Genomic DNA, 26171 nt, shown 5'->3' with positions numbered 1-26171 from the left:
AGGTGCTTCTAGGGCCATTAATCCCCTCAGCCTTTCCAGCTTGCCCCACATGCTCCCTGGCCACAAAAACGTGACAAAGCTCTCAGGCAGAGTCACTTGCGTTCACCCATGAATGCCAAGGTGTGAGTGGGCACCAAGAGGGTCTGCTACCCTGTACAACTTGCCCCCTCCTGTTAACTGATTTATGAGAGCCATGGTTAGATGTTAGGACTCTTAACAGGTAACGAACCTTGATCACACTGAAGTCTCTACTGGCAATAGACAAAAGAGAAAGCACTTATTCTGCAATATTTTTCTCCTTAAAACCTTGTCAAAACTAGTGGGGTGGGTATAGCTCAGTAGTAGAGTGCATACTTAGCATGCATGAGGTCCTGAGTTCAATCCCCAGTATCTCCACTAAAAAAAAGAGATAAAGAAGTCTATTTAAAAAACAGTTCTTTTAAAAAAAAAAAAAACTTGTCAAAACTAGAACACACTGTAAGAGGAGTGTGTTTTCACACCAGAAATGAGAAATGGAAAAGGAACCTAAGATTTTTGCCTTGGAGATGATCGAGGTGCTGAGGGGCTGTTTCTATAGACATGAACTCCAACTTTTTTTTAAAAAAACAACCAATGATGCGTCTCCTTCCCAACCCCCACATTTCCCCTAATTCACTGCTAAGCACACCCTACATTGAAAAACAAAAAAAACCAGAGGACAAGCAAGCAAAGGCTCTGAATAATGACCCGTGTATTCATTTGGCATCACAGAATGAACAAAGCGGTAAAATTCTGAAAGGGAAAACACATCTGTGCTTCACGATAAATCACCCCCAGGAACCGCCATAAGGACTGCTTACGTTTTCTTCTTGCAAAGGCCGGGATCTCAGGTTGTAAAAAGTGTTTAATCAGACTCTTATTGCAGTACCACAAGGAAGAATGCCTAGTTTTCTTGAGCCAAAAATGTTCATTAACAACTCATTTCATTGAGCATCTTTTATGGTGTTTACATTGGAGACACACAGATGAATAAGGTGATGCTTACACAGAAGGAAGCCATAATCTTTGGATTATTCATAGTAACTATGTCCCATAGGTAATTTCCCTATAAAAAGTGAAGAAGGGAAATGAGAGGCCAGATTGAAGAAAACCATTCCAAGTATTTGGGGCAGAACAGAGAAGGCAGATGTTCTAATGAAAAAATGTATTGCAGGCAAGAGAAAAGCCAAAAGCAAATTTAGGAGAAAATAGGGCATAACCACATAAAATAATATTATATATAATGACATGTTATACTCACTGGATCTGGAGCCACAGGAAGGAGCTATCTGACCAGATGGGCAAGTGCACATATTTGGCCTAGAACAAAATCCATCCCCACAGGAATGCCGGCAAATGGCTGTGAATAAAATCAGAGGTCTGTTAGCACATGGCTTCAGGACATGGTTATTTACAGGGACCCAATCCTCAAATGGGGAGACCGGGGCTATCAGCTTCCTCGTCAACTGTGCCATTATGACTTATGTGACCTTAGGTTTCTTCATCTGTAAAACAAATCTGCTGGACTAAATAAACTCAGGCTGTAAGATTTGGTAACTGCCTTATCCATCTCAGTGGTTCTCCAGCCTCTCTTTGTTTATTCCACAGCTTTTAGTCTTTCAAAAAGCCCAGGATATCCTATGAAGGGGAAACAAAACAAACACAAATCCTGCATGTATATATGTATACGTATGTATGTGTGTGTGTGTGTGTGTGTGTGTGTGTGTGTATTTCATATATGTATATTCTATCTTTATATTAACATTAAGATTTTATGATAGAAAAACTGCAGCAGTATTCTTGGGAGCCTATTTTTTGTAAATGCTTACTGTTTAGTCATTTTTATAAACATACTGTTCTCTGCTAAGACCACTTCCCTACAACAGATCTTGCCAGTTGAGAACACAAGATCCACACAGCAACTTTTATCCTGCTGTGAATTACATAAACTGTGTGGGAGGAGATGTGTGCAATCCACTTCAATAGGATTGATTCTACTGTCAGGAAGCCATTCGTCTTTTAGAAAGGTAGTAACATTTTCATGCCAGGCAAAGACTAATATCCTACTGGTACCAAATGCTCTGCTAGTGACCAAAAGAATACGTTTAAATGGCAAATGGCTCATATTTTTCAGAAGACTAGGGGTCGGTCACTACTTTTTATACTCATAGGCATCACCCTTCCCTCAAGCTCCTCCACAGCCTTGCAAGAGGCAAATGATATATGCAAGGCTAAAAAGAATACCCTTGACAGAAAGTGCCCTGAAGCATTAGAAGAGCTTAGGACAGAGACTGAAAACCATACGAAATAAGCTGTCAAAGGATCCTGTGCGTGTTTATTTAAACACCCGAAGTCAGCATTTCTCAGAGATTCTACAGAACACAAGGGAAATTTTCAGGTTTTGTTGTCAAATTCATTGAGAAAACTCCAAATACCATTACATCCCTCTCTAGTGATTCAATTTAGATCTTGAAATAAACCACAATGAGCCAAATGAATAAGCTGCTCTTAGTCAAAATCAAGAATGGGGAAAGGGATTCACTTTTCCAGGTCACCAAGAGAATGTTGTTTGAAATAATCTCTTCTTCTCCACAGACCATTCACGGCCAAAAGAGAAGAGGGAATTAAGTGCTCCCTTAAGATCCTTTCAGTCTTCAATTTCCCCATTATGCTAATGAGTTTTCTGAAAACTGAGAACTATTTCACAATTCACCTGTAAATTCATCATTTACAGTCATCACCCTGGAAAAGTTCATGGAGGACAGATGCCATAACTAATTTGACTTAGGATCTCCATTAACTAGCACCGTGTCTGGCATGTGGTTTGTCATTCACCATTTGTGGGACAGGATGAGAATCTGGAGGTTGCCATGGCAGCTGGGGCAACAAAGGCATCTCTGGTACCATCTGAGTTCTTCCTCTAGTCTTTCCCCTCATCTCCATCTGATGCTCCATCTGCTTCCTTTCCCCTTTATCTAAACTTAGGTCTGCTTTTGGCCTCGACCACCCAAATTCAACATACAAGATTTGGGTAGATTTGTGGGTGGCCAACAAAGTTAGAAATTATAATAAGGAAAACAGCAATGAGAAACTTTTTTTTTCAAAACCTCATCAAAGTGATAATATAGTCCATGCAGCCAGGAACAACCTATGCAATGACTCGAAACCTTGATCAAAGTATCTCCGTGGCCCTGTTCCCTCTATCTCAGAAACATTCTCAAGAAAGTCACTGCATTAAAGTGTAACAGTGGTGTGACCAAGTTAACATAGTTCCCAACCTGGATTCAGAGAAATTAGGAAAATCTCCCAGCTGGAAGTCTCTGCTATAAATATATCAATGATAAACAGTTACAAAGGACCAAATGCTAAGAATCACCATGCAACCAAAACAACAGACAAAAAACATGCAAAAGTGACAGGTTATCTATTTACTTACGGACAATACACTGATTTCCACCGGGTAAGGTTTTCCATCCAGGGCAACAGTAAGCATTATAACGTGATCCACAGACATTGGGTCTGAAATAAAAACAAAAAAAATTCAATCACAGGAATTCCATACTTAAAAAAAAAACAGTAGCATATGACCAAATAAAAGGAAAAAACTCTTGAGTTACTAAAACAGTATGAATCTTTGCAGACAAGAAAAGTAAACTCATGGGACTCAATGCTGGCTTAGCAGTTTGGGACACTTTAACATAATGATACCAATCAGGATGTGCTTAATATCATCTATGCATATCGCACACCAAGAAAACAAAAACCAGAGACACAAAATCCAGTGCTTCCTATCACCATGCACAGATGTAAAAATTTTGGAGCCATGTGAGTCTAGTTGAAACAATAAACTTACCAATCTAGTTTTAAAAATCATCATAAAATCTCCTGAACATAGGATTTTAGATTTCTGCTCACTGAAGTTGTATACATTTTTTCCTATGGTCCCGCTCACCTCTAAAATGTGACTGCATTCTTCCTTTCACCAGAATTACAGGAATGCAAACTCTGACATTAGTCAGGAAAAATTAAAGCCAAAAGATGTAAATATTTCTTTAGCCAAAGTTTGGAAACATAGTTACAGGAAAATAAAGTTAATGTCACTCTGGGTTTCTTGTTTACAGACAGTTGGTCACATGTCTTGGAGCAAAGCTTCCACTTGTGATCCATTCAGGGTCCAGATGATCCATATGCAACAATTTAAGAGGGCAACTGAGTAAAGCGAATTTTACACGAGAAACAAAGGCAGGGGGTGGAACACACAGAAAGAAACCATTTCTTTCACCTTGCCACATCTGAGGGCCTAAATATTGATGCTAGTTCTTGGAGTTCAGGGGCTGATAAGGCAGGTCAAACGTCTTACAATCAGTTTCACAAACTAGGAGCTATCCCAAGGCTTGCTGGTCTAAACACTGCAGTCCCACAAGCATCAGTCTTTAAACACAACTGCAGAGCTACGACGTACTTTCAGTTAAGGTGCACTCGCACGTTCTCCCTGCACATGCACAGAGCCCTCCTGCATCTCCTCTGAACTCACTACGTTAACCACATGCAGGACTGGGAAGCAAGGTAAAGTCTTTGCCCTGCCCTGTACTCCTCTTACAGCCCCACAGAACCTGGAACACTCTGCAGGGCAAAATGCACTCTTCGGACCAACTGACGCTGAGGCCAGAAAGAACAGTGTAGTAAGAAGAATGGAGGAGCCAGGGAGGGGGACCAAAATATTCAACAGCCCAGGGCTTCTCCACGGCTAGACAGAAAATGATTGGAGAGAGGCTTAACATGTGCATGACCTTAGGGCCTCTCTGAGCCTTAGTTTCTCTACAATTGGGAGAATGAAATGTCTGCCTTGTCCACGTCACGTGTATGTACACATATCAGATGAAATAATGAACACAAAAAGCCTGCGTATGACAATGACAAGGAACACGCAGCAGCAGCAGCAGCAGCAGCAGCAGCAGCAGCAGCAGCAGCAGCAGCAGCAGCAGCAGCAGCAGCAGCAGCAGCACCAGCACCAGCAGCAGCAGCACCAGCACCAGCAGCAGCAGCACCAGCAGCAGCAGCATGGTGGAATCATCTGCCCTAAATTAGCTACTCAGCCAGAGGAACCAGAAGTGATTAAGGAAGAGAGACTTTATTAGGGATTCTAAGCCAAAGGCTCTCAATCCTTGGTTTCTCCTGTAATACAGTCGTGCCCCAAACTTCAGTTCAGAGTGCCCGGAACATCCTAGGGCAACTCAGAATTTTGGAAAGGGAAGAGGAAAGGGCAGGAGAGAAGGCTGGGGGCAGGGGGACACGCAAACCTTCCAAACTTCATAAAATTTCTCTCAATCTAAAATGCTAATCCAGGCCGAAGTCAACCACTTCCAAGCTTCCCACCAACAACAGCCCATTACAACAACTCCAGTGGATCCAGTCCAACCCCAGACCAAATCCTGGAATAGCTTCAGGGTACCCCCTGAGCCTCTGTAGGGTGTCCTGTGGTTGGAGCAACCATGTTTTCAAACAAAAAGCAGGATATATTGTCTGACAAGAATGAGTGCATTAATGGAATATTCATTCACATATAGCAGGGTGAAAAAGCTAAGGAAAAAAAAAAGGAGTCCAGAAGCAGCCATTAGTCCTACGTAGCAAGATATTCAAAAGGCTTTCCAAGGTATTTGAAAAATCATAGAAATAAAGACACTCTTTGTTGTTTCTTCAATGTTTTGAATCAACCTACAGACAAAACATGGAAGATGTTACAATTTACAATGGTTATAAAACAAAATGTAAATGTTTTAATCCTTCATGGGTCATAAATCCAGAAGCAAGTTGGAAAGAAAGGTATGGAGAGGAATAAAGCAGTTGATCCAAGGAATACAGTTTTAAGTATACAATGTTTTCAAATATCAATAACTGAAAGTCATTCTATAATTGTTTTTTTAAAATGGGAAGAAGACAGAGTATAAGGTATAGATATATCTAAGTGAGCTATGTCCCCATCTCTCATGGCAAGAAGTCAACAGGTACTGTTTAAATCCAGACACAGAAGCACAAGCACAGAACATGGTCATGGGGATAAATATGAGAAGAACTAAAACCAGAAATGGTTAAAACTGGTTGCCTTAAGAGATGAGAATCTGGAGAAGAAGAGAGAGTTCTTTTGCTTTCTCAATTAATGCCCATCCATAACCGTTCACCTTTAAAATATGTGCTGTCATACTTTGATCATCATCTTTTATTTAAAGTAACAATTTTACTTTAAAAGTATGACCTTCCTGGCCATCACCAAAATTCGACAAATAATAAATGCTGGAGAGGGTGTGGAGAAAAGGGAGCCTTCGCACACTGTTGGTGGGAATTTAAATTGGTGCAGCCACTATGGAGAATGATATGGAGATTCCTTAAAAAACTAAAAATAGGGCTATTTAATCCAGCAATCCCACTCCTGGACATGTATCTGGAGAAAATGCTAATTTGAAAAGATACATGCACCCTAATGTACACAGCTGAATTATTTGCAACAGCCAAGACATGGAAGCAACCTAAGTGTCCATCAGCAGATGAATGGATAAAGAAGATGTGGTACATTTATACAATGGAATATTACTCAGCTGTAAAAAAGAATGAAATGTTGCTATTTGCAGCAACATGGATGGACCCAGAGATTATCATACTAAGTGAAGTAAAGTCAGACAAAAACAAATATTATATGATATCACTTACATGTGGAATCTAAAACATAATACAAATAAAATTATTTACAAAACAGAAACAGACTCACAGACATAGAAAACAAACTTATGGTTACCAAAAGGGAGGGGTGGGAAGAGATAAATTGAGAGTATGGAATTAACAGATGCACACCACTATATATAAAATAGATAAACAACAAGGATTTACTATATAGCATAGGGAACTATAGTCAATATCTTGTAATAAACCATAGTGGAAAAGAATCAGAAAAAAAGAATATATATACATATGAAAACATATCTCATAAACAGGGTACATTCTGCTTCATCAGAATGAAACAGTCTGTACTGTTCATTTTCATTTCACTGCATTTCTTAGAATTTTATAGAATGTTGAATTATGATTTATTTCGTTTGCATGCTCTGACTTTTTTGAGTTTAATAACTTTGTCCTTTATAATAAGTAATACATGATTTAATTTCAACGAACATCCTCAGATGACAGTTGCTTCCATCTCATTACCATTCGTTCTCTAATGACACTACATACTATTATGTCTCATGGCTTAGTGCAAAGTATTAGAAAGGTGTAAGATTTCTCCACTGCTGACTTCGGTCTTGAGAACTGCAAACTAACAGAATAGGTTCAAACAAGCTGGGTGGCACTTGTTCTCCTTATACACAGACAAAAAAAAAAAAACAGCTTTAATTCTTGAAATAAATGAATGTCTTATTTAAGTTGGAAAGCACTAAGACATGTAAAGACTGAAGTAGACACGCTGGAATACTTTCATTACAAAAGATTTAACTCTAAGGTTTCAGTGCAAAAAGCATTAACAAAGAAGACAAATCTTTAATGAAGCGATTTACTTTTTGTGTGTAAATCAAAGTGTAACATTCATACCTCTTCCTCTTCTTTTTCATTTCATCAGCCCTGCCCACCAACCCACAACCGAAAAAAAAAGTCAGAGCTAGAGCTCTGGGCAAGTGGCAGTAGCATTCAGTAAATCAAAGGTTAAATTCAAAGGTAAAAAAATATACTAAGTGCTAAAGATGTATTCATTCACCTTCATGCGAACCTTTGAGCTAAATTCTATTATTACTGTCTTTTACAGCAAGGAAACTATGACTGAGGAAGGTTAAACAAAGTGGCCAAGGTCCCACAGACTGGAAGTAGAGAATGGGGGTGTGAACTCAGGAAGTCTTATTCCGGAGTACTGCCTAAGTCCCTATGTTAAGGCAAAGATGGGTTCAGAGGAGAAGATAATATTCAGCCAGTAGCATCATGGTGGCATGAGTAACAAAAATCACAAAATGTCCACCAGTAGACAAAAGATAAAGTATAAATTGTTTTTTACTTGTATCCTAATAGTTCACAGGGGAAACAGGGAGACATGTTTATATTCCACTTTACTGCTGTAGATTACAGGGTTTTCATTGCTAAGTCTTTCTCTGTCACTTTTCCCACCAGTTGCTTTGAATATTGTGCTCTGCAGCAACCCAACTACAATGACTGTGGGGGAGGGGTGAGCCGCAGCAGGCTGGCTGTTTGGAGCCAGTTCAGACACAGCACTCAGAGATTGTGTGGGCAAGCTGAAGGCCCTCTCAATGGAGCAAACAGCTGGGCTCTACCACGTCTGACCACATCATGGCAAGAACTGGCCTCTGTGCAAGATGTCTGCAGTGTGTCCACGTTCTTCAGCCAGAACCCTCTTTTGTGAGTCTGGCCTCTCTTACAGCCAGAGAGCCTTTCGGCTTCCTATCCCACGTGCAAACTCCTTTTCAGACAAGACCGGAATAGTAAAAACAAATCCAAGGGGCTCTTATTTCATGTGCATGAGTTTCTCAGCCTCTGAAGCGAGAAATCCTTGGGCAAGGAGAATACGAAGCATCAGGTAAGGTTCATAAGATAGACCCTGCTCCATGTGTGCCTGCTTTTTGGATCCTTGGGGAGAAGTTATGATTTAGTCCTCTTGGGTCTAAGTGTGGAGGGGGTTCAAAAAGGCAATGCCCCCACCTAATGAAGGGTGCCCAGCTGCTCGTGTAACATGCCTCAAAGTAACACTGTTCCAGAGTTTTAAAATAATTATAACTTTCACTATCAAAAATGCAGTAAATCCTGAGAAACCTGTTAACACACAAATGAGCTACGTATATTATGAGCCACACCTCGTTATTTTATTTGTTCTTTGGCACATTTTTTTATCAAGGTGAAAAGAAAAACCATGAGTACTATCTTCCAAAGGGATCCACTACTCCAACAAGCCTTGCAAATGCCACCTCCCCCGCCCCTCATTTTCGGCCCTTTACTCTGGCCCTCTCTGCAGCTGCAGCCGAAGGCAGAGGTCACATCTCCCAGCAGTGATATGAACACCACGCGTGACTGTCCCAGCCCATCTGCCAGTCACAACAAACCAAGTGACGAAACTTCCAACCCCAGCAGTGAAGGCAGCTTCCATGATCCCCTCAAGCTTCAGCTGGGCTCTCCAGACCCAGGGACTCACTTCTGCACCGTCTGGGCCAGCCCTGGCTGGGACACTGACAATCCTGGTTTTCTCCTTTGAAGACGGAAGCCAGCCAGCCAGTCAACCTCTCTAACCCACCTCGTGCACTTTTTCTTAATAAAAATGATCTCAAAAGGAACAGAAAGAAGAACCATTCATAGTCACGTTTGAAGGAGCTTTATCCCCTTCTTGCTATCTCCCATTTCTGGAAGATTAGTGACTCCATTACCCTTTCCTCCAAAGCCCAGGTCTGTCTGTTTTTCAAGCCTTCCTTCCCTCCCTTCTTCCTCTTCTCCTCCCTCCTCCTCTCCCTTCCTTTCTCCCCCTCTCTCTTTTTCTCTCTTTAGGTCCTACTCTCAGGGCATCTAGAATCAAACGTTCTGTTCCCACCTCAAACTCAAGGTATCCGAGATCACACAACTCATCTTCCTGTGCAGCCAGTAAGTTCACTGCTGGGCACACAACAGGGCACGGGAATAATCACCTTGTTCACAAGCACAAAGCCATTCAACAATATTTAGTAAGAGTCTATTCTGTGTTAGGCACAATGTTAGATAAGAAATAAAAGTGACTAAGATGGGTATACTTCACACCCAGATCTTGCTTCCTGATGTCATTCTCCAGTAAAAGGAGCCAGGGTTCCTGGGACACCTGACTGACCCCAGGGCTGAGCAAGAAATACACAAGAGGAGCCTGGAGCATCTTCTGGTGACAGAAAGTGGAAAGTAAGAAAGTGTCGAAGCAGGAAAAAATACCCACAATGATGGGGGCAAGCCAAGGATACAGAATTCAAATGAAGAGCTCCCAGTGGCCACCTAAGCAAAAAGGTAACAAAAGCAGTGCTGGGGTTATAATCCAAAGGATCAACTAAATGTCTACGGGTCCAGTCTGATAAATAAATGAATAAACAAACAGGAGAGAAGAGAGAAATCTCTTGTGCTGGCAAACTGCAAATAATTTGTGTAGATACCTCTGCCTTCAAGGAGGCAAAGCCTAACTCCCTACTCCTTACGTGTGGGCTGGGCACAGTGACTTTCTTCCCAAAGAATCCCAATTAAGGGACAATCTACAAAATTCCTGACCAATAGTCTTTAAAACTATCAAGGTCATCACAAACAAGGGAAGTCTGCAAAACTGTCAGAGCCTAAGAAGACATGATAACTAAATGGAATGTGGTGTCTTAGATGGGATCCTGAACTGAAAAAAAAAAAAAAAGGACATCCAGTTAAAAACTAAGGAAATCTGAATAAAGAATGGATTTTAGTTAACAAAAATGTATCAATATTGATTCGTTAATTGTAATAAATGCATCAAACTAGTCTAAGAGGCTAACAACAGAGGAATTTGTGTCCCGAGTTTATGGGAATTCTCTGTATTACCCTCGTGATTTTTTGTAAATCTAAAATTGTTCTAAAATTAAAAGTTTATGGAAAAGTAACCATGCAATTATAAATAAACTGTTACATTCCCCCCAAAATGACCATGACACAGTCTTTGCTCTCAGAAGAAGATAGACATGTATGCAGAGCATATTACTATGTTTTGACAGCAAAACACGGACATCAAGGTCTGCCTGGGGAGCTAAGGGAGCCCCGAACCAGGGCATTTGGCCTCATCATTCAGGAGGAGCTCCGTCCAAGGGGACTATCTGAGCTATGACTGGATGCTTCCTTTGAGTTGCTAAGAGGGCTCATTAGTTTTACTTCATCCCGCTGCTGAAATTCCTCTTAGATTCTCAAACTCCATTAGGAAATTCCTTGTCCAAATCCTGGTGTTTCACTGTTGGACTAATAGCACACCTTTTTCCCAGCTTCCTATTTCCTCTCTATTCCATCAGGATAATGGAGCGAAGCGTCTTTTCACGTTCACCACGCGTCATCCTGTTCTCCTACAACCCAGAGCAGGACCTTCACTCTCCTCAAACAGTAAAGGTCTCACTGTTAGCTTCAGATCCCCACCAGGTACGCCTATCCTCCCTGCTCACTCTCATCTTATCTGACCTTCAACTTCCACCTTCCTCCGCTCCTCCTCTTCAACCACTCAGCCTCCACTCATGCACATACCCCCTCCTTCCTCCTCCTATCTTCATATTAGCTCTTCTATCTTTCCCACTGTCTAATTCCATCTCCCCCCCATCATGTTAATCCCTCCTCCCTGATTAAGCCACTGTGTTTCAACCTACCGACACAGTTCCAGATATACTTCTCAAAACCAACATACACTATATTGTAATTCTATAGTTTAAATAATTATATGTCTAAATGCTTATCCGTGAAACCTTCCCCCAGCCCCTCTGATCCCAGTCTAATTGTTCCTCAAGCAGAGAAACAATGTTTGCTGTGCCTAGAATATTCTGGAGTCCATTCAGAAGCACAGAAGGTAACACAGACTAAAGGCCTTAGTAAGCACAAACCAGTTAACAAGGATTCATCCCATCTCTTCGGTGTTATAACTAGCCCAGCTGTAAATGCTACTAACATGGAAGACTGTCTACTAGTGAGACTAGTTCTTAGAAATCAATCTGCTTCAAGGAAGAATATTTCGTGCCTATTTAAAAGGTAACAGGCAGTTAAACATTAATGTACAATGGTTTCATGCCTTGGTTATTTTGTGGACATGCTGATCATTCATTTATTCTGATGAGTAATATTACCAATGTTTATAACTCAGGGATCAATAGGTTTCCTTTGAGAAAATACAAACTCAATGTAGAGAAAACAATCAGAGATGACTACCTTATTCTACTTACTTCTTTAGCAAAACAAAACCAAAAATCCCCAAAGCAACTCAACTCAACAAAGGTCTCCGTGTATTTTCTCACAGCACGTTGTTACGACTGATCAAAGTCCCTGATGGAGCCAGCATGGGTGGCCAGTTCCTAAAGACAACCATCACAAAGTTCATCAGGCGGCCCTGAGAGGTTGGTCCGGATGCACTTCTTGAAAGGAAGCTTTTTCCACTGCTGATCAGGGTAACAGGACTGGCAGCACAGAGAGGGTGTGGCATCCACAATTTCATTTGCAGTATACCCTAACTTGTGCTTTTGTGAGGACTTTGTGCTGATCAAAAGTAATAGCCCAAGATCTTAAGAGTCAAAGAATTTGTCACCATATCTCATACACACACACTCAGCCCTCCTTAGCTAAGGAAACGGAGAACTGCAAAGGCAGTTCCCCAACTCCGGAAGGTCATTTTGGACTGGCAGCCAACTTAAATCCCGTTGGAATTTTTCATAGGTGACTGGAACATGTGCATCTGTGTGCTTTTCTTTAGGGGAAAAAAAAAGGAAGAATTTACAGCCACAGGGTGCACTGGAACAGGAAACTAGACATTGAACCATGAAGACCAGAAGCACATGGGTGTGTGTGTAGCAAGTCCAGATCCCACTGAAGCATGGGGCACATTCTGCCTCTGATGCCCCGGGTTAAACAGCCCTGAGAGTCTGCCCTGACTATGAAACCACCCAGGTGGCACTCCCAAACAGACTACCTTGCTGTCACAGTTAACCTGCACTAGACCTACTTTTCTCTAAGGGAAGGGATCTGTGTCTGGCCCGCCAGCATCACACCCCTGGTTGGGTATATAAAAGGGACTCCCATCTAAACATTGGGAGAGGTGTATTGGTTTATGAAGTTGGAACTTTACTATTTGACTCTATAGGGATGAGAAAGGGTCTCCTCAAAACAGAAAGAAAAAAACTGTCTCCAATCTGCATCTCTCCAGCCTCTATGAAGATTTGACTGACAGCTTCAAAAAAACCCACGATGCTTCGGAAGAACTGCTTCCCAGAACTCTGCAATCCCTCGGCTTTACCTAAGAGTACAAGGACCAGCATGAGGTTTTCTTGGACTGAAATATTCACTCCATTTACTCAAGCCAAAGCCATATGGTACTTTTCTAAACAGTGGGCAAAACTCGAGCAGTGACTGAAACACAGACAGGTCAAGGAGGCGGGTGATCCAGAACCTGCGTAGTGACAGGAAGGCCCAGTGGTGTCTGCGGGGTCCACTGCCCCCAAGCTCCGACTGGTCCCTTCCCACTTCTTTACCACCCACAGAAGAAATGAGGGATGGAAACCATGATTCTCACCACTTCCCAGAAGTTCTCAAACCAAGAGCTCTGGCCAGGGAGATAATATCTTCTGAATGTACTGGCAGCCTCAGGAAAAGACAGGAAAACCAGCCAGTGGGGTCAGACGGAGGCAAAAATAAGGCGTCCTTCAAGAGCTGGGAGTGCAGGGTGATTCAATACTCCAGCCCCAGGACTGCCAGCTCCCAACTGACAAACAGGTAGGGCTCCAAAATGTCATTTCTATATTGGTATTTAGAACTTGGAATGGTTTTTCCAATAGAAACAACGTTAATAGATGGTGGTTTGGTCCCCAGGCTAGTCAAATAGCAGTCTCTCGGCTGCATTATCAGCTAAATAGGCTATTGTAGGCTGGTCTGGGAACCCGACCACAACTTAAAATGTTGTTTCTATGGGAAAACACATTCCACGGCAGGCAACCAGAGGGAAACTTGGCCACTCAAGCCCATGGTCCCTGCAGCTACAGCAAGCTGCCCAGTGAGCTGTGAGAACAAACCCACTTAAACTCAGGCCACTCCGCACAGTCCTGGGGCAGCCCCAGCCCCAGGCCCAGTGCTATCCCCCACCCCCTGTTAGGCCAATACGGAATATCCCTAAGTCCATAAATCAGGAACTTAAAACCTGGGCAGTAACTGGATATTCTAATCCTCAACATGCCTGAATTATTTTACAAACCAGAAGATCCCACCCCACCAGCAGCTATGATATAAAATCAGGACCCACGTCTGGTTCACAGACCCAAGGATTCAGTGAGCCATTTCCAGAAAGAGTAGTTTCCAACAGAAGCGAGGAAGCAGGTCTGTTTTGAACTCTATTTGGGGGCCTCGCCCTTGTCCTCAAGTTATTCTAGCATTTCAGATCCCCTGGAACCAAGCTGTTACCCTCTCTTTTGCAATGTGAGCCCCTTAAAGACAGAAAATTCAGATATATCTTTACAACCCCAGCACCTAGCACAATACCTGCATCTTAAATGGCAAATAAAGGTTTAGGATTTCAAATGTTCTTCCGACTAAGACAACCTAAGTTAGAGAGGATTCTGTCACAGTGGTGAGCATTTCATCTAATGGAAAGATAAATATGTTTGTAAGAAATTAAATAATAAAATAAAGGAATGAAAAAGACAATTGCTAATAAGAAATCAATATCATCTCATTTACCTGTTTAAATTTGACAAAATTAAAATGAAAAGTCAAATATATAACAAAAGATATCCATAAATGAAATTCATGGGGTATGACAGTAAAACTTTCCCACGTTCCAGATGCATCATTTAGAAATATTTTACAGCCTCAAAAGCTTTGGTGATCTTCTATCTCAAACTATTTCGTAAGAGTCAACAGGCAATGGGTCTCTTAAAAACATTTCTCTACCAAATCTTTTAATCAGAACAGACACAACACTGTTACTAAGGAACAAAAAAGAAAAGAAAACAAATCATTAATAGAGTTTAAGTTTCTAAAAATTCAGAGAAATTTAGCTAACGGCATGCAGAGTTTGAGATTATTTCATAGAAAGGAACAATTCATAATATTAGGAATCAAGAATTTGACAAGCTTTTTTTTTTAACTTTGTAGTTGAAGCAAAATTATAAGCATTTATTTCTAGACATTTAGATATCTGGAAAAATTTTAATAAAATAGTCTAAATTTGAGGGAATTTGACTGAATCAGGAATTTATCTAGTCCATGTGAAGTCATGATGTAGAATAAAAATAATAATTAGTAACTTGTAGAGAGCTTTATAACTTACAACATGATTGTGTGACCCTTTCCCCAAGTCCTATCAAGAACATGTATTGCTGTGTTCATTTTCAGATGAGGAACCTGAAATTCAGAGAAGTGAAATAATTGTTCAAAGGCCACACAATGGAAACATGTCATAAATCACTAATTAAAAACCAAAAGAATTTATTAATAAAACATTCCAAGGCTAGTACTAAAGATTTTTAGATTAGAGATTAGAAAGATGTTTCCATAAATACCCCAAAGAGAATGTGTTCTTTATATAAAATCACTTGTGCATAATTTTTTGTGCTCTGGTTTTCTTTTCTTAGGTCTGCAAAAACAAAAATTTTAAGACAGACCTTACAAAGTGTATTGGAAAAGGAAAGCAATGGTAGAAGGACTACATTTCAGGAACACTCACTCTTATAGAGTGGTATTTCTGTTTCTAAAAGTTCCTACAGGGTGAATATCCTACCCTGTTCCCTCTGGTAAAAATACCTCTCAGCTCTTAACACATTTGATGTTGAGGGAAGTGAGTGAGCGGGGAGCAATGTAGAGATTCAAAATGTGGGTAATTCAAAACCTACCCATAGCTGCCATTGGAATGTATTTTGTGTATACCCTTGAACATCCGTATGTCTTGCTTTTGGAAAGTAGCTTCAAGCAGAAATCAAAAGGTCATGCAGGCAATTACGTGACCAGGCTTAGAGAGACAAGCTGCACCAAGGCCAGGGTGATCCAGATGAGGTTCTAGAAAACCCTCCAGACTCACGCCTCTATGACTTAATTCAGAGGCTGCTGGCACATTGTCCATTACACAGAGAAAGTGACAATGCTCACTCCAAACCCAAGCACAGCTCTTCCCTGAAACCCAATCCAAAAGATACCCCTCAGCCTGAGTGATGCCAGCACTGTCCTCTCAGTACCTTTGGGCTCTAGGGAAAGTGTGACCGTATACGTGTTTCAAGCCCTCATCAGAGTGTGTGCTAAATAGCAGGACAATATTTCCACATAGTGACAACCTCTGAGAAGGAGACAGTGCTGGCACATCCACCCACTCGACCTCCTGACATACCTAAAAGGTTGCAGATCTTCTCTGCAGCAGATCCCAAAGACACACCTTCCATTCGAAAAAACCTGTCATTTTACCTGGGAGTTTGACAACACACTGTAGAAACATGTTAAGCTTCAAGGAATGGCAAACATCTTTCACTGACATGAAATTCACACAGGGAGTGCAAGCTGTGTGGGCACACACGCACTCTATCCCCCACAAACAATCAGAGTGAAGCTACTGGGGCAGCTTCCTTTCCCAAGGGGGTCTGGTTATACCCGTGTTTTCCAGAATATTTCATTTGAATCACTAAAGCTGTAATAGTTCCTATTTCTTTTTTGATTTTTTTCCAGTTTTATTGAGTTATAATTGACATACAGTTTAAGGCATACGGTATAATTATCCGACTTACATATACTGTGAAATGATTGTCAATAAGTTTAGTTGATAACTCCTATTTCTTAACTAAAAAGAGTATTCCTGAGAAAGCCATGCTGAAATGAGTATACACTCACTTCTGAATGTTAAAATTTCTGCAAACATCTTTCCACTCATAGTCCAAAGACTTACCAACTTTTTATGAGCCCTTGCCTGAAACTCCTACCATAAATAAATAACACCTCAATACACGCCTCCGTCTTGACTCTCACAAAAGACCATGGGCTTAGGGGAGAGGAAAGGAGTCTTGTAGAATGACAGCCTTCCTTGTCTGTCCCATGAAGTGCCTGGCTTCAACTGTGTACATTTCCCACCATGTTAGACCTCATAATTGCTAAGTCCCAGTGTTAGATATTAAATAATTTGTCCACGACCCTCAAAGTCATGGGTCAGTTTAGACAAGTGCAGAAAAAGCATGTCTGGCAGCATTGCAGACGTTGCTGGCTGTGAAGCATCAAGCGTAAGTTCAAAATTAGACACAGATTTTATGGTATTAAGAAACAAATAGGAAATGACAGAATTCAAATATTCCCATTCGGCTACACTAATAAATGAAAAGACCTAGACAATGATCATTAATGGCTGCTAACCTCGCAAAAAGACTAGCAGACATGATATGACTCGTGATAAAAGTACAAATACCACTTATAAAGTCTTCTTGCCGGAAAGCTGATTCCGAATTGTATCAAGCTTCTAGCTCTAACTGGCAAGTCACAGCAAATACAGGGGAAAGAGGAAGACAATAAGCACCACCACCACTGGAATGCAGTCATCACTAGACCGTGAGAAACCCTACAGCTCTGTACTCAAAGTGTGGTCCAAGGACTGGCCAGTGCTGATCCACACACTATATATTAGGGGTCTATAATGAGACAAGGAGCTTAAGCTGGAATGTAAATCACCTCACTGTTTCCTTCATCAAGAAAGTCTTGCTATGAAAAAATTTCAGCTTGCTAAATAGTGTGCTTAGTGACATGCTGGATTTATATTCTGGCACATGCTTCTCATCTCATCACGGACTGATAACAAGCAGTTAATGGACTGGCATTTTAAGTAACCCAGCTCTACAGGACATGAACCAATTTCTTTTTTTGCCCACTTTATGGAGATATAATTGATACATAATATTGCATAAGTTTAAAGTCTACAACATGTTGATTTGATACATTTAAATATTGCAAAATGATTACCACCATAGCATTAGCTAACACGCCTACTGGATTACATAAGTACTATTTCTTTTTTATGGTGAGAACATTTAAGATCTCCTCTCTTAGCAACTTTTAAATATACAGTACGATAGTAGTAGCTACACTCACTAGGTTATATCCTCAGAACTTGTTTATCTTATAACTAAAAGTTTGTACCCTCTGACCAATAGCTCCCCATGTCCCCCACCCTTCAGCCCCTGGAAACCACCACTCCACTCTGTTTCTGAGGTCAGCATTTTTAGGTTTCATACAGAGGTGATACACAGCATTAACCAATTTCTTCAATAAATAAATTATACTAAAAAGTGAGAGACAGACCATTTATATATTTTTAAATGTTTAAAAGAGACTTGTTAACCAATTACAAAATGTGGACTTAATTTGGATTCTGATTTGAATGAACTATAAAAAATAAAGTTTATAACCAAATCAGGGAAATTTAAATACCCACTGAATATTTGATGATTTTTTAATTAATGCTAATTTAAAATGTGATAGTAGTATTGTCTGTTTTTTTTTTCTTTTTTTCTATTAAAGTATAGTTGATTTACAATGTTGTGTTAGTTTCTGGTGTACAGCAAAGTGATTTGGTAATACATATGTATATTCTTTTTCATATTTGTTTTCATTATAGTTATTACAAGATATTGAATGTAGTTCCCTGTGCTACACATTAAGACCTTGTTATCTATTTTAGATATAGTGGTTTGTACCTGCTAATCCCAAACTCCTAATTTATCCCTCCCCCACCTCCATTCCCCTTTGGTAACCGTAAGTTTGTTTTCTATGTCTGTGAGTTTCTTTCTGTTTTGTAAATAAGTTCATTTGTATCATTTTTTTTTAGATTCCACATATAAGTGATATCACATATTTGTCTTTCTCCATTGACTTACTTCACTTAGTATGATAATCTCTAGGTCCATCCATGTTGCTGCAAATGGCATTATTTCATTTTTTATGGCTGCACAGTGTGTGTATGTGTATGTGTGTACGTATGTGTATGTGTATACATATGTGTATATGTCTGTGTGTGTGTATATATATATATATATATCTCATATCTTCTTCATCCAGTTATCTGTTGATGGACACTTAGGCTGCTACTATGCCTTGGCTAATGTAAACAGTGCTGCTATGAACACTGGGGTGCATGTATTTTTTCAAATTAGAGTTTTCTCCTGATATATACCCAGGAGTGGAATTGCTGGATTATCAGGTAAGTCTATTTTCAGTTTTTTAAGGAAGCTCCATACTGTTTTCCATAATGACCGCCCCAAATTACATTCCCACCGACAGCGTGGGAGGGTTCCCTTTTCTCCACACCCTCTCCAGCATTTGTTATTTGTGGACTTTAGAATGATGGTCATTCTGACCAGTGTGAGGTGACACCTCATCACAGTTTTGATTTGCATTTCTCTGATAATTAGTGATACTGGTGTTTGTTTCTTAAAGAGTCCTTATCATTTAGAGATGCATATTGGAATTTTCACTAATTATTTTTCAGGGATTTACTTCAAAATAATCTGCAGCAGGGAAGAGAACGGATAAAACAAGACTGCCATTAACCGATGACTGCAAAAGCTGGAGCTCCATTGTAGTACTCACTCTAGTTTTGCACATATTCAAAATTTTCCATATTAAAAAGCTAGAAAAGGACAGCTTTGCAGCAGCACCTGGCCTAGACCATTCTGTAGCCTCGCCATGCTCTCCTACATATCATCACAACACCACACTTCTGCTTTTTCTCATTCACTTGAAGACCCATTGCTGTTATGCAACTCGGCGCTCTTCAGTGGAATGGGGACTCCCATTCAGTCCAGTCCCAATGTGTTTACCATCTTAAGCAAGTGGCAAGAGCTAACCAAAATGCTTCCATGAATCTCAAGTATGTGGCTGCTCAATGAGGTTAATGTTCATTAGATGAGGAATCCAGGAACAAATGACTTAATCATATTTGTGCAAATAATTAAGCATGTCAGCCTAGGAGACGGGTTCCCTGGGGTACTGAACTACTTTTTGACATTTATACCGATACCGTATCTTTCATTATGACATACATAAACCTATCAGTTAACAAAAGATTTTGAGGGAAAAGAGATTGATTTGTATCAGGTCTATAAAAGGGCTGAATTTTGGCTTTTCTGTTCACAAATAGCAGAATTCTTACAGTCATGGGAAATGGGAAACAAAAGGAGGAAATAATTGAGCAAGGAAGCCTGATATGTTTTCTGATTCTTCAATGCATGACAATGTATGTCAACCCGTTTTCAAGGAAGGGCCCAAGCACGAGTAAGCAGACAGGTCAATCCAAGGTCAAACTAGACCTTGCTGTCTAGAATTCTGTCAAATGTTCAACAATGTATAGTAATTCAGAACTGCTGGGGGTAAAAAAAAAAAAAAGAGGGAAAAAATGGTCTTGCATATTCTTGCAAAATTCCTGAAAGGTTTTCAGAACTTTGAAAAGAAAAGCTTATTTTGTTATTTGCGGTGTATTTATTTCCTGAGAAGTCAGCAAAACAGAGTGTTCTTACCTTTGCTTTATTATAAACTTTGATGGTACTGGTGGTTGTGCGATTTACCTCAAGGGAATGAGAGATACTAGGTAATTTGAACATTTTTAAAGACAAGTAGAAAAATAACCATTATCTGTTTAAACTATCCTTATTTAAAGCAGTCTTATTTTTACAGGCCGTGAATGAATATGAGGCAACCACAACTTCTTAAGAGTTTAGAGCCAATCAGTTAACCAGAGGTTGGTGTGTTAGGGTGCAGGGTACAGGAATTCTACCAAAGCTTTGCCTAAATTAAGATAATGTATGTTTTGGTCCGCTTTCCTGATGTTCAATATAGCTTCAGATCTCTTGAAAGCCAACTCTTGTTAAAATCAAATTGTGAATCATTAAAAGAAACTGGAAAAACTAAAGAGATTTTCAACTTCTCAAAAGAAATAGGGCACAGAAGAAAAACAACAAATAAGAATCCCTTTGTACTGACTGAGCATTACGTTGCTGCCAGGCATGAAGCCAAAGGAAGGGAATGCTCAGTTGGAAGGTGAAGGCCATGGCTCTTCTCAGGGGTGGCCAATCTGAGTCAGCCTGGCCCCAGATCACGCAAGCGAGGCCTGTCCACAAGGCGCCCAGAGAGAAACAGCAGGGACAGAATGAGATGAAGGAGCACCAGGTCTGTGGAAAAGGGAGTTGTGTTTCCCACTCAGCATCTCTTCCTCTTCTTTGCTACCTAAAGTTCTCCTTCCTAAAAGGAACCCATTCCGCATCCCTCAGTCTTGGCCAGCCCAAGTATCCCATTTCTTTGGCCACAGTGATGGGCCATGAACTGTACCTGAGTTCTCTCTGAGATCTGATGTATGCAAGCTGGGAAGGAGTTTCTCTCTGTACCTCTGAGATCATGAACTGAAAGGCAGCACATCTTGGAAATAACGGTGGTCAACTTGTCTACCCAATCACAACCAAATCCTTACTCTGATAAAGCAATTAAAGCACATTTCAAAAGTGGCCAACCACCTCACCACAAAACAGTCCTAACCCTCAGGGTATCTCTTCGCAACGCTGCCAAAGAAAGTGGTTTTCAGGCCAGTCCTTCCATTTCCTAAAATCTAAATTCCTTTCACAAAGGCTCTTGAACAAAAAAAGTGTGTATCAGGAAGGAGACAAGGCTGTTTGCTCCATCTGCCCATTAAAAAAATGCAAACTTCTGGAGGTAGAGTATAGCTCAGAACGTGTGCTTAGCATGCACAAGGTCCTGGGATCAATCCTCAATGCTTCCATTAAAAAAAAGAAAAGTAAACAAACCTAAAAAAAAAAAAGCAAATTTCTTTAGAGGAATTGTCTGGTGGGAGGGCAGGGGTGGTAGAAACCTTACGCATACATTACCTTTAGGTATGTACAACCAGATCTCCACGAAGTAAGTTTCCAACAAAATTATAACTAAAAATTTTTGAAGTTCAAGTCTGCTTCCTAGGTTTCTAAAAATAATTTGTTCCAAGATGAAAAGTGGGGCCTATGGTATCAAGATACTAATGATTATCTAACTTTTTGCTTTGGCCATAAAAATCCAGTCTCTTTGTGTGACTCCACCTTCTCCCATCTTCCTTATCTATGACAGCATTATAACCATTCTCCTCCCCAGAGCTAACCACATCAGGAACCACTGCCCTAGGAACTTGAAATGTATTATCTCAACAAATCTTAGGACAACTCAGAGTATCATCATCTAGTTTTATAAGTGAGGAAACTGAGGCTCAACAGGTCAAGCCACTTGTCTGAGGGTTCTTCCTAGTAGGTGGCGGGGCCAGGATCTGAGCCCAGGCATGTCTATGGCCGCACTTCCAAGCCTCCCTGAAAACACAGCCGATGGTTATTAGTGTTCATTGCAAATGACTCCCCGGTCCTTTAAAATATAATCCCACAAGCAATACCACTCTACCCAGCTACCCACAACCAGGCTCAAATAGGAAACAGTGTGAGGTAATTATAACGTATACCCCAGCCACTAGCTCTGGGTTTTTATGACTGAACTGCCAAATCAATCCTAGCCAGCTCTTCAGGAAATGTGCAGACACTTTCTCAGATTCCAGCTAAAACATCAACTATGTGGCCCTGGGGAATACAGAGCTCACAGGGTGGTAATGGGATATAAAATTTGCAAACTTGAGGTCAGTGGCCTAAACTCTGTGGTGCGAAGTAGCAGCTGCTGTCCACGGAAGATTAAAAACTAGCCGTCGACTTGAAGGTCACATATCAAGTCCTTCCTTGAAAGGCACCTGTTCACATCTTCTTGGACATTAACCCCCCCCCCCCAGTAAAGAGGGAGAAAGATATTCCCCTTGTAGTTCTGCCTAGAATCATTGTAAATAATATCAACAGTCTTGAGACAGGGTGTCTATTCTGAGAATTCAGCATTAGGTCCAATTCAAACACAGCTGATACTCAATAAATACTTGTCACTTGGAGTCCTACAAAATGAGTGGGGTAGAGGATACAGACGAAAAGGCAAGAATTCAAGATTTATTTTCTTCATTGGCATGCTTATTGCGTGGAATCTAAATGTATAAATTGGTATTGCAGATAACTGAGTCAGTAAGTCATAAGATAAGAGTCTGGGCTTACAGACCTAGGCTTTGCCATGGTTCATTCCATGAAATCTGACAAGTCTAACTGCTAATTACCAGTGTGGGAGCTGGGGAGGGAGGGTTACCCATCAGATTCTGAAAGGAGACGCTCCCTTCTCTTTCTCCCACCCCCTCACTGCTACCCTCACTGGCATCCACCTCCCTTACAAAGCCCCATTCCACTCAACCCCACCTAATCTGGACGCTTTCACTGACAGCAAGGCAGAACTTCGGAGCTAAAACACGAGTGCCCTGCCTGCCATCAGGGCTGACCACTGAGAGACTGATAGCACTAAGGCCAAATAAGCAAGAATAAGAAACAGGCCCATGCTCCCATGGTGCAGGAAGCTCGCTTATCGGTGGCACAGCTGAGGACTTCAGACACCAGTCACCCTTTTTCGGGCATGGAGACAGGAGGCAAAATCTCCTTCAACAACACGCTTTGACTTAAATCTGCTTTTGCCACCAGGTGGCTCAGTTTCCACGCCTATGAAGTGGAAAAGAAAAGAAGTACCTCGAGAGCTTTTTAATGAACTCTGGGCCTCAGTTTCAGCATCTATAAATTTCTAAGCTCTGTCCCACTGTAACTATTTTGTAACATTTTTGTAAAGATGGATGGCCTGACTATGGAGGATCTTCTGAGTCATGAAAAAAACATGGACAAATAAGAAGAGTCTTTAAAAAGTTACTCATCAAAGGCACCCACCTATTAGGGTCTGATTACACGTTCTTATAAGTTAGCACCGATTGGGTAGGGGAAATTGTAGACAATAAAGCATTATGCGTGGCGAGAAGGGGATGCACCAAACTACATAGCACCATATATGTAGGTTCATAATAAATGATGGATTCGCCTGCTTTTCCACTACATTCCTCAAATGTTTTTTTTTTTTAGTTTTTTTAATTTAATTTTTTTTTTATTGAAGTGTAGTTGATTTACAATGTTAGCTTCTGGTGTACAGCAAAGCAGTACATTCCTCTAAATGTTTTTACAGGAATCTTTTCTGACATCCTAGCATCTTTCATATCCTGACTCTCCTCCAAAAGCCCTCGGTCTCCTGAAGAGCCTGGAACCAGTGCTGCCAGGAGGGAGGGAGTTGGCATCAGCACCCGTCAGAGCCCAGCACCTGCTCTGTCCTGCCCAGGTCCGCTGGCTGATGGGAATCTCCACTCCAGAACTTCTTCCTAACTCTCCCTTCCCACTTCCCTCCATCTTTCTCCTTCGCTCCTCTAACAAAAACCTTACTCCTGGTTTTTTTTTTTTTTTTTGAACCTCCCAAAACACCCAAGAAAAAAAAAAAGAACATTTTACCTACAATTTACCTTTCTTAATATTTTAACTATTATTGGATACTCCTAGTATCCCTGTTTTGTTTGTAGCTCAGCTTATGAAGTTACCGACAAGAAGAAGAAGAAAAAGAAGATGCGATGACAATGATGAAAAAGAAAAGAAAAAGGAGGAGAAAACAGCAACGAGAAAGAAGGGGAGAAAGGAGAAGAAACAGAAAAACAAAACGAAATAAAACAACAACCTATCTCTGGAATACATCTCTTTATTAACAGAGATATTATGATACTTCAGCTCAAAACCACGAACCCAACAGCAGACATAACGTGTCCATAGGCGACATAAATCCTGTCTCCCAACCCCAACCTCATAAAACGGTTGTACTATATTTGGACTTAGATGTGTTTGGATACTTATATTTGAATGTAAGTATGACTGATGGTCTAGGAATTCACAAGCCTTCAAAACACTGAACCAAATCACTTGTCTAATGGAGCAGTGCCCCCACCCTGAGTCTGCCTGCCGTCTGGAATACATCTCCGGCTGGGAATGGTGGAGATAGGGGACTTTCCTCTCTCCCTTCCGCGCTGAAGGGGCTGAATAAATAGACTCGGTGATAACTTCAACAACAACAAAAAAGCCACTTGAGAATGTGGTAAAGTCACAAGAACTTAAAACTACGGTTTGATATAATGGAGCTTTGGATCTGTAATCCACACTTGACTGTATTCCCAATCCAATTTTATTCTATTAACAATGTGGCTACTCTATTTATGCAAAAAAAATAAGAGTTCAGCTCTCTACATGCCAATTTTATTGGCAACCGTGCATCTATTTTTATTCATTAATTATAATCCTTGATTCAGAAAGTGTTTCTGAGGTTAATTACACCAACAGATATATAGAAATGGGGCTATTAATAGAAATTGAAATTAAAGTCCCACATAGAGGGAAGGTAAAACTTACCAGATATCTAAATTAATAAATTAAAGTGACTGTGCATTAAATTTGTCCCTGAGTTTCTCAGAAGCTAAAGGAAATGGGGCAAAAGTTAGGAGCTTTATAATTCTTCTATTTGGAAAAACAACAACTTGCCAGTTTATTAGGAACTGTGATCTTATGAGAACTATGACCTTGTTCCTGGGATTTGTGAGTTCTTTAAATGCGGAACTACAGGCAAGGTAAGAACAAAGCTCTTAACCTTAATGTAAAAGATCACGGAGATACATTATTCATGTAGCATTTTTCATTCTGAGGTCACAGGAAGCAAAACACAATGAAGCATCTTCAAAGGAAACTAAGTCAATCAGACTGGATCGAGTTAGAATTAAAACATCTGATTATCCTGCTCATACACCCATGGCCGCACGGTGATAGCTAATCTCCTAAGATGTGGCCCCAAAGCCCTCCGCTCCCTGCAGACGCAGGCTAGTCCTCACATCCATCCAGAGGCAGAGCTCACCAGTCCATGCCTGTGAACCTAAGCAAGGTCTCTGACCAGCACAGAATTTCGGAGCAGGCTAAGTTTGAAAAAAGTCTGACAGCTTCCACTTTTGTTTTCCTGGTATCCTGAGCTGCCTTGGAAAAACACCTGGCTATGCTGCTGGACGGTCCATGTGGAGAGGGGGACAATCTGAGACTATATGGAGGAAAACCAAGGAACTCGGCCAACCTTGATAACACATGAACCCATTCAAGCCCTTCCAGCCAGCTCTTCGCCATTCAACTCAGTCTGTGGTCAACATATGGGGTTTTAAAACCTGTGACCTGAGATGAAGAGGCAATTGTTCAAGATCCAGCCCCAACAGACACTTCCCCTGAGCCAGGCCTCATAGCTGCACCTGGGGCTCAGTTTCCCCATTTGCAAAAACACACTCAGTGGCCCCATCCCCAGGGGCAGGTCCAGGCAGGAGATCACAGAGGAGAGAGCTTTGAAACCTGGAAGGCTCCCAGCAGAGCCAGACAAGTGGCTCTTTGCTTCCTTTCTTCCCTTCCTCTGTCCATCCATTGAGATCAACCACACCCAAGTAAACAGGGCTTCCG

The 26171-nt window shown here is 40.9% G+C and overlaps 1 protein-coding gene across 1 annotated transcript in view; it reads right to left on the bottom strand.

The window, feature by feature from the left end:
• FBN1 (fibrillin 1) overlaps window positions 1-26171 on the bottom strand; it is a 238547-nt gene that overhangs the window by 204544 nt on the left and 7832 nt on the right. The window contains exons 2-3 of the mRNA XM_072962489.1: window positions 3455-3537; window positions 1280-1378 (exon numbers count right to left, since the gene is read on the bottom strand). Of these exons, the coding sequence (XP_072818590.1) occupies window positions 1280-1378; window positions 3455-3537 (182 nt within the window). The remainder of the gene's footprint in view (window positions 1-1279; window positions 1379-3454; window positions 3538-26171) is intronic.

Source organism: Vicugna pacos, chromosome 6, assembly GCF_048564905.1.
Source record: "Vicugna pacos chromosome 6, VicPac4, whole genome shotgun sequence".
In the NCBI taxonomy this organism is placed as follows: Eukaryota; Metazoa; Chordata; class Mammalia; order Artiodactyla; family Camelidae; genus Vicugna; species Vicugna pacos.
This window is presented reverse-complemented; position numbering and strand designations above follow the sequence as displayed.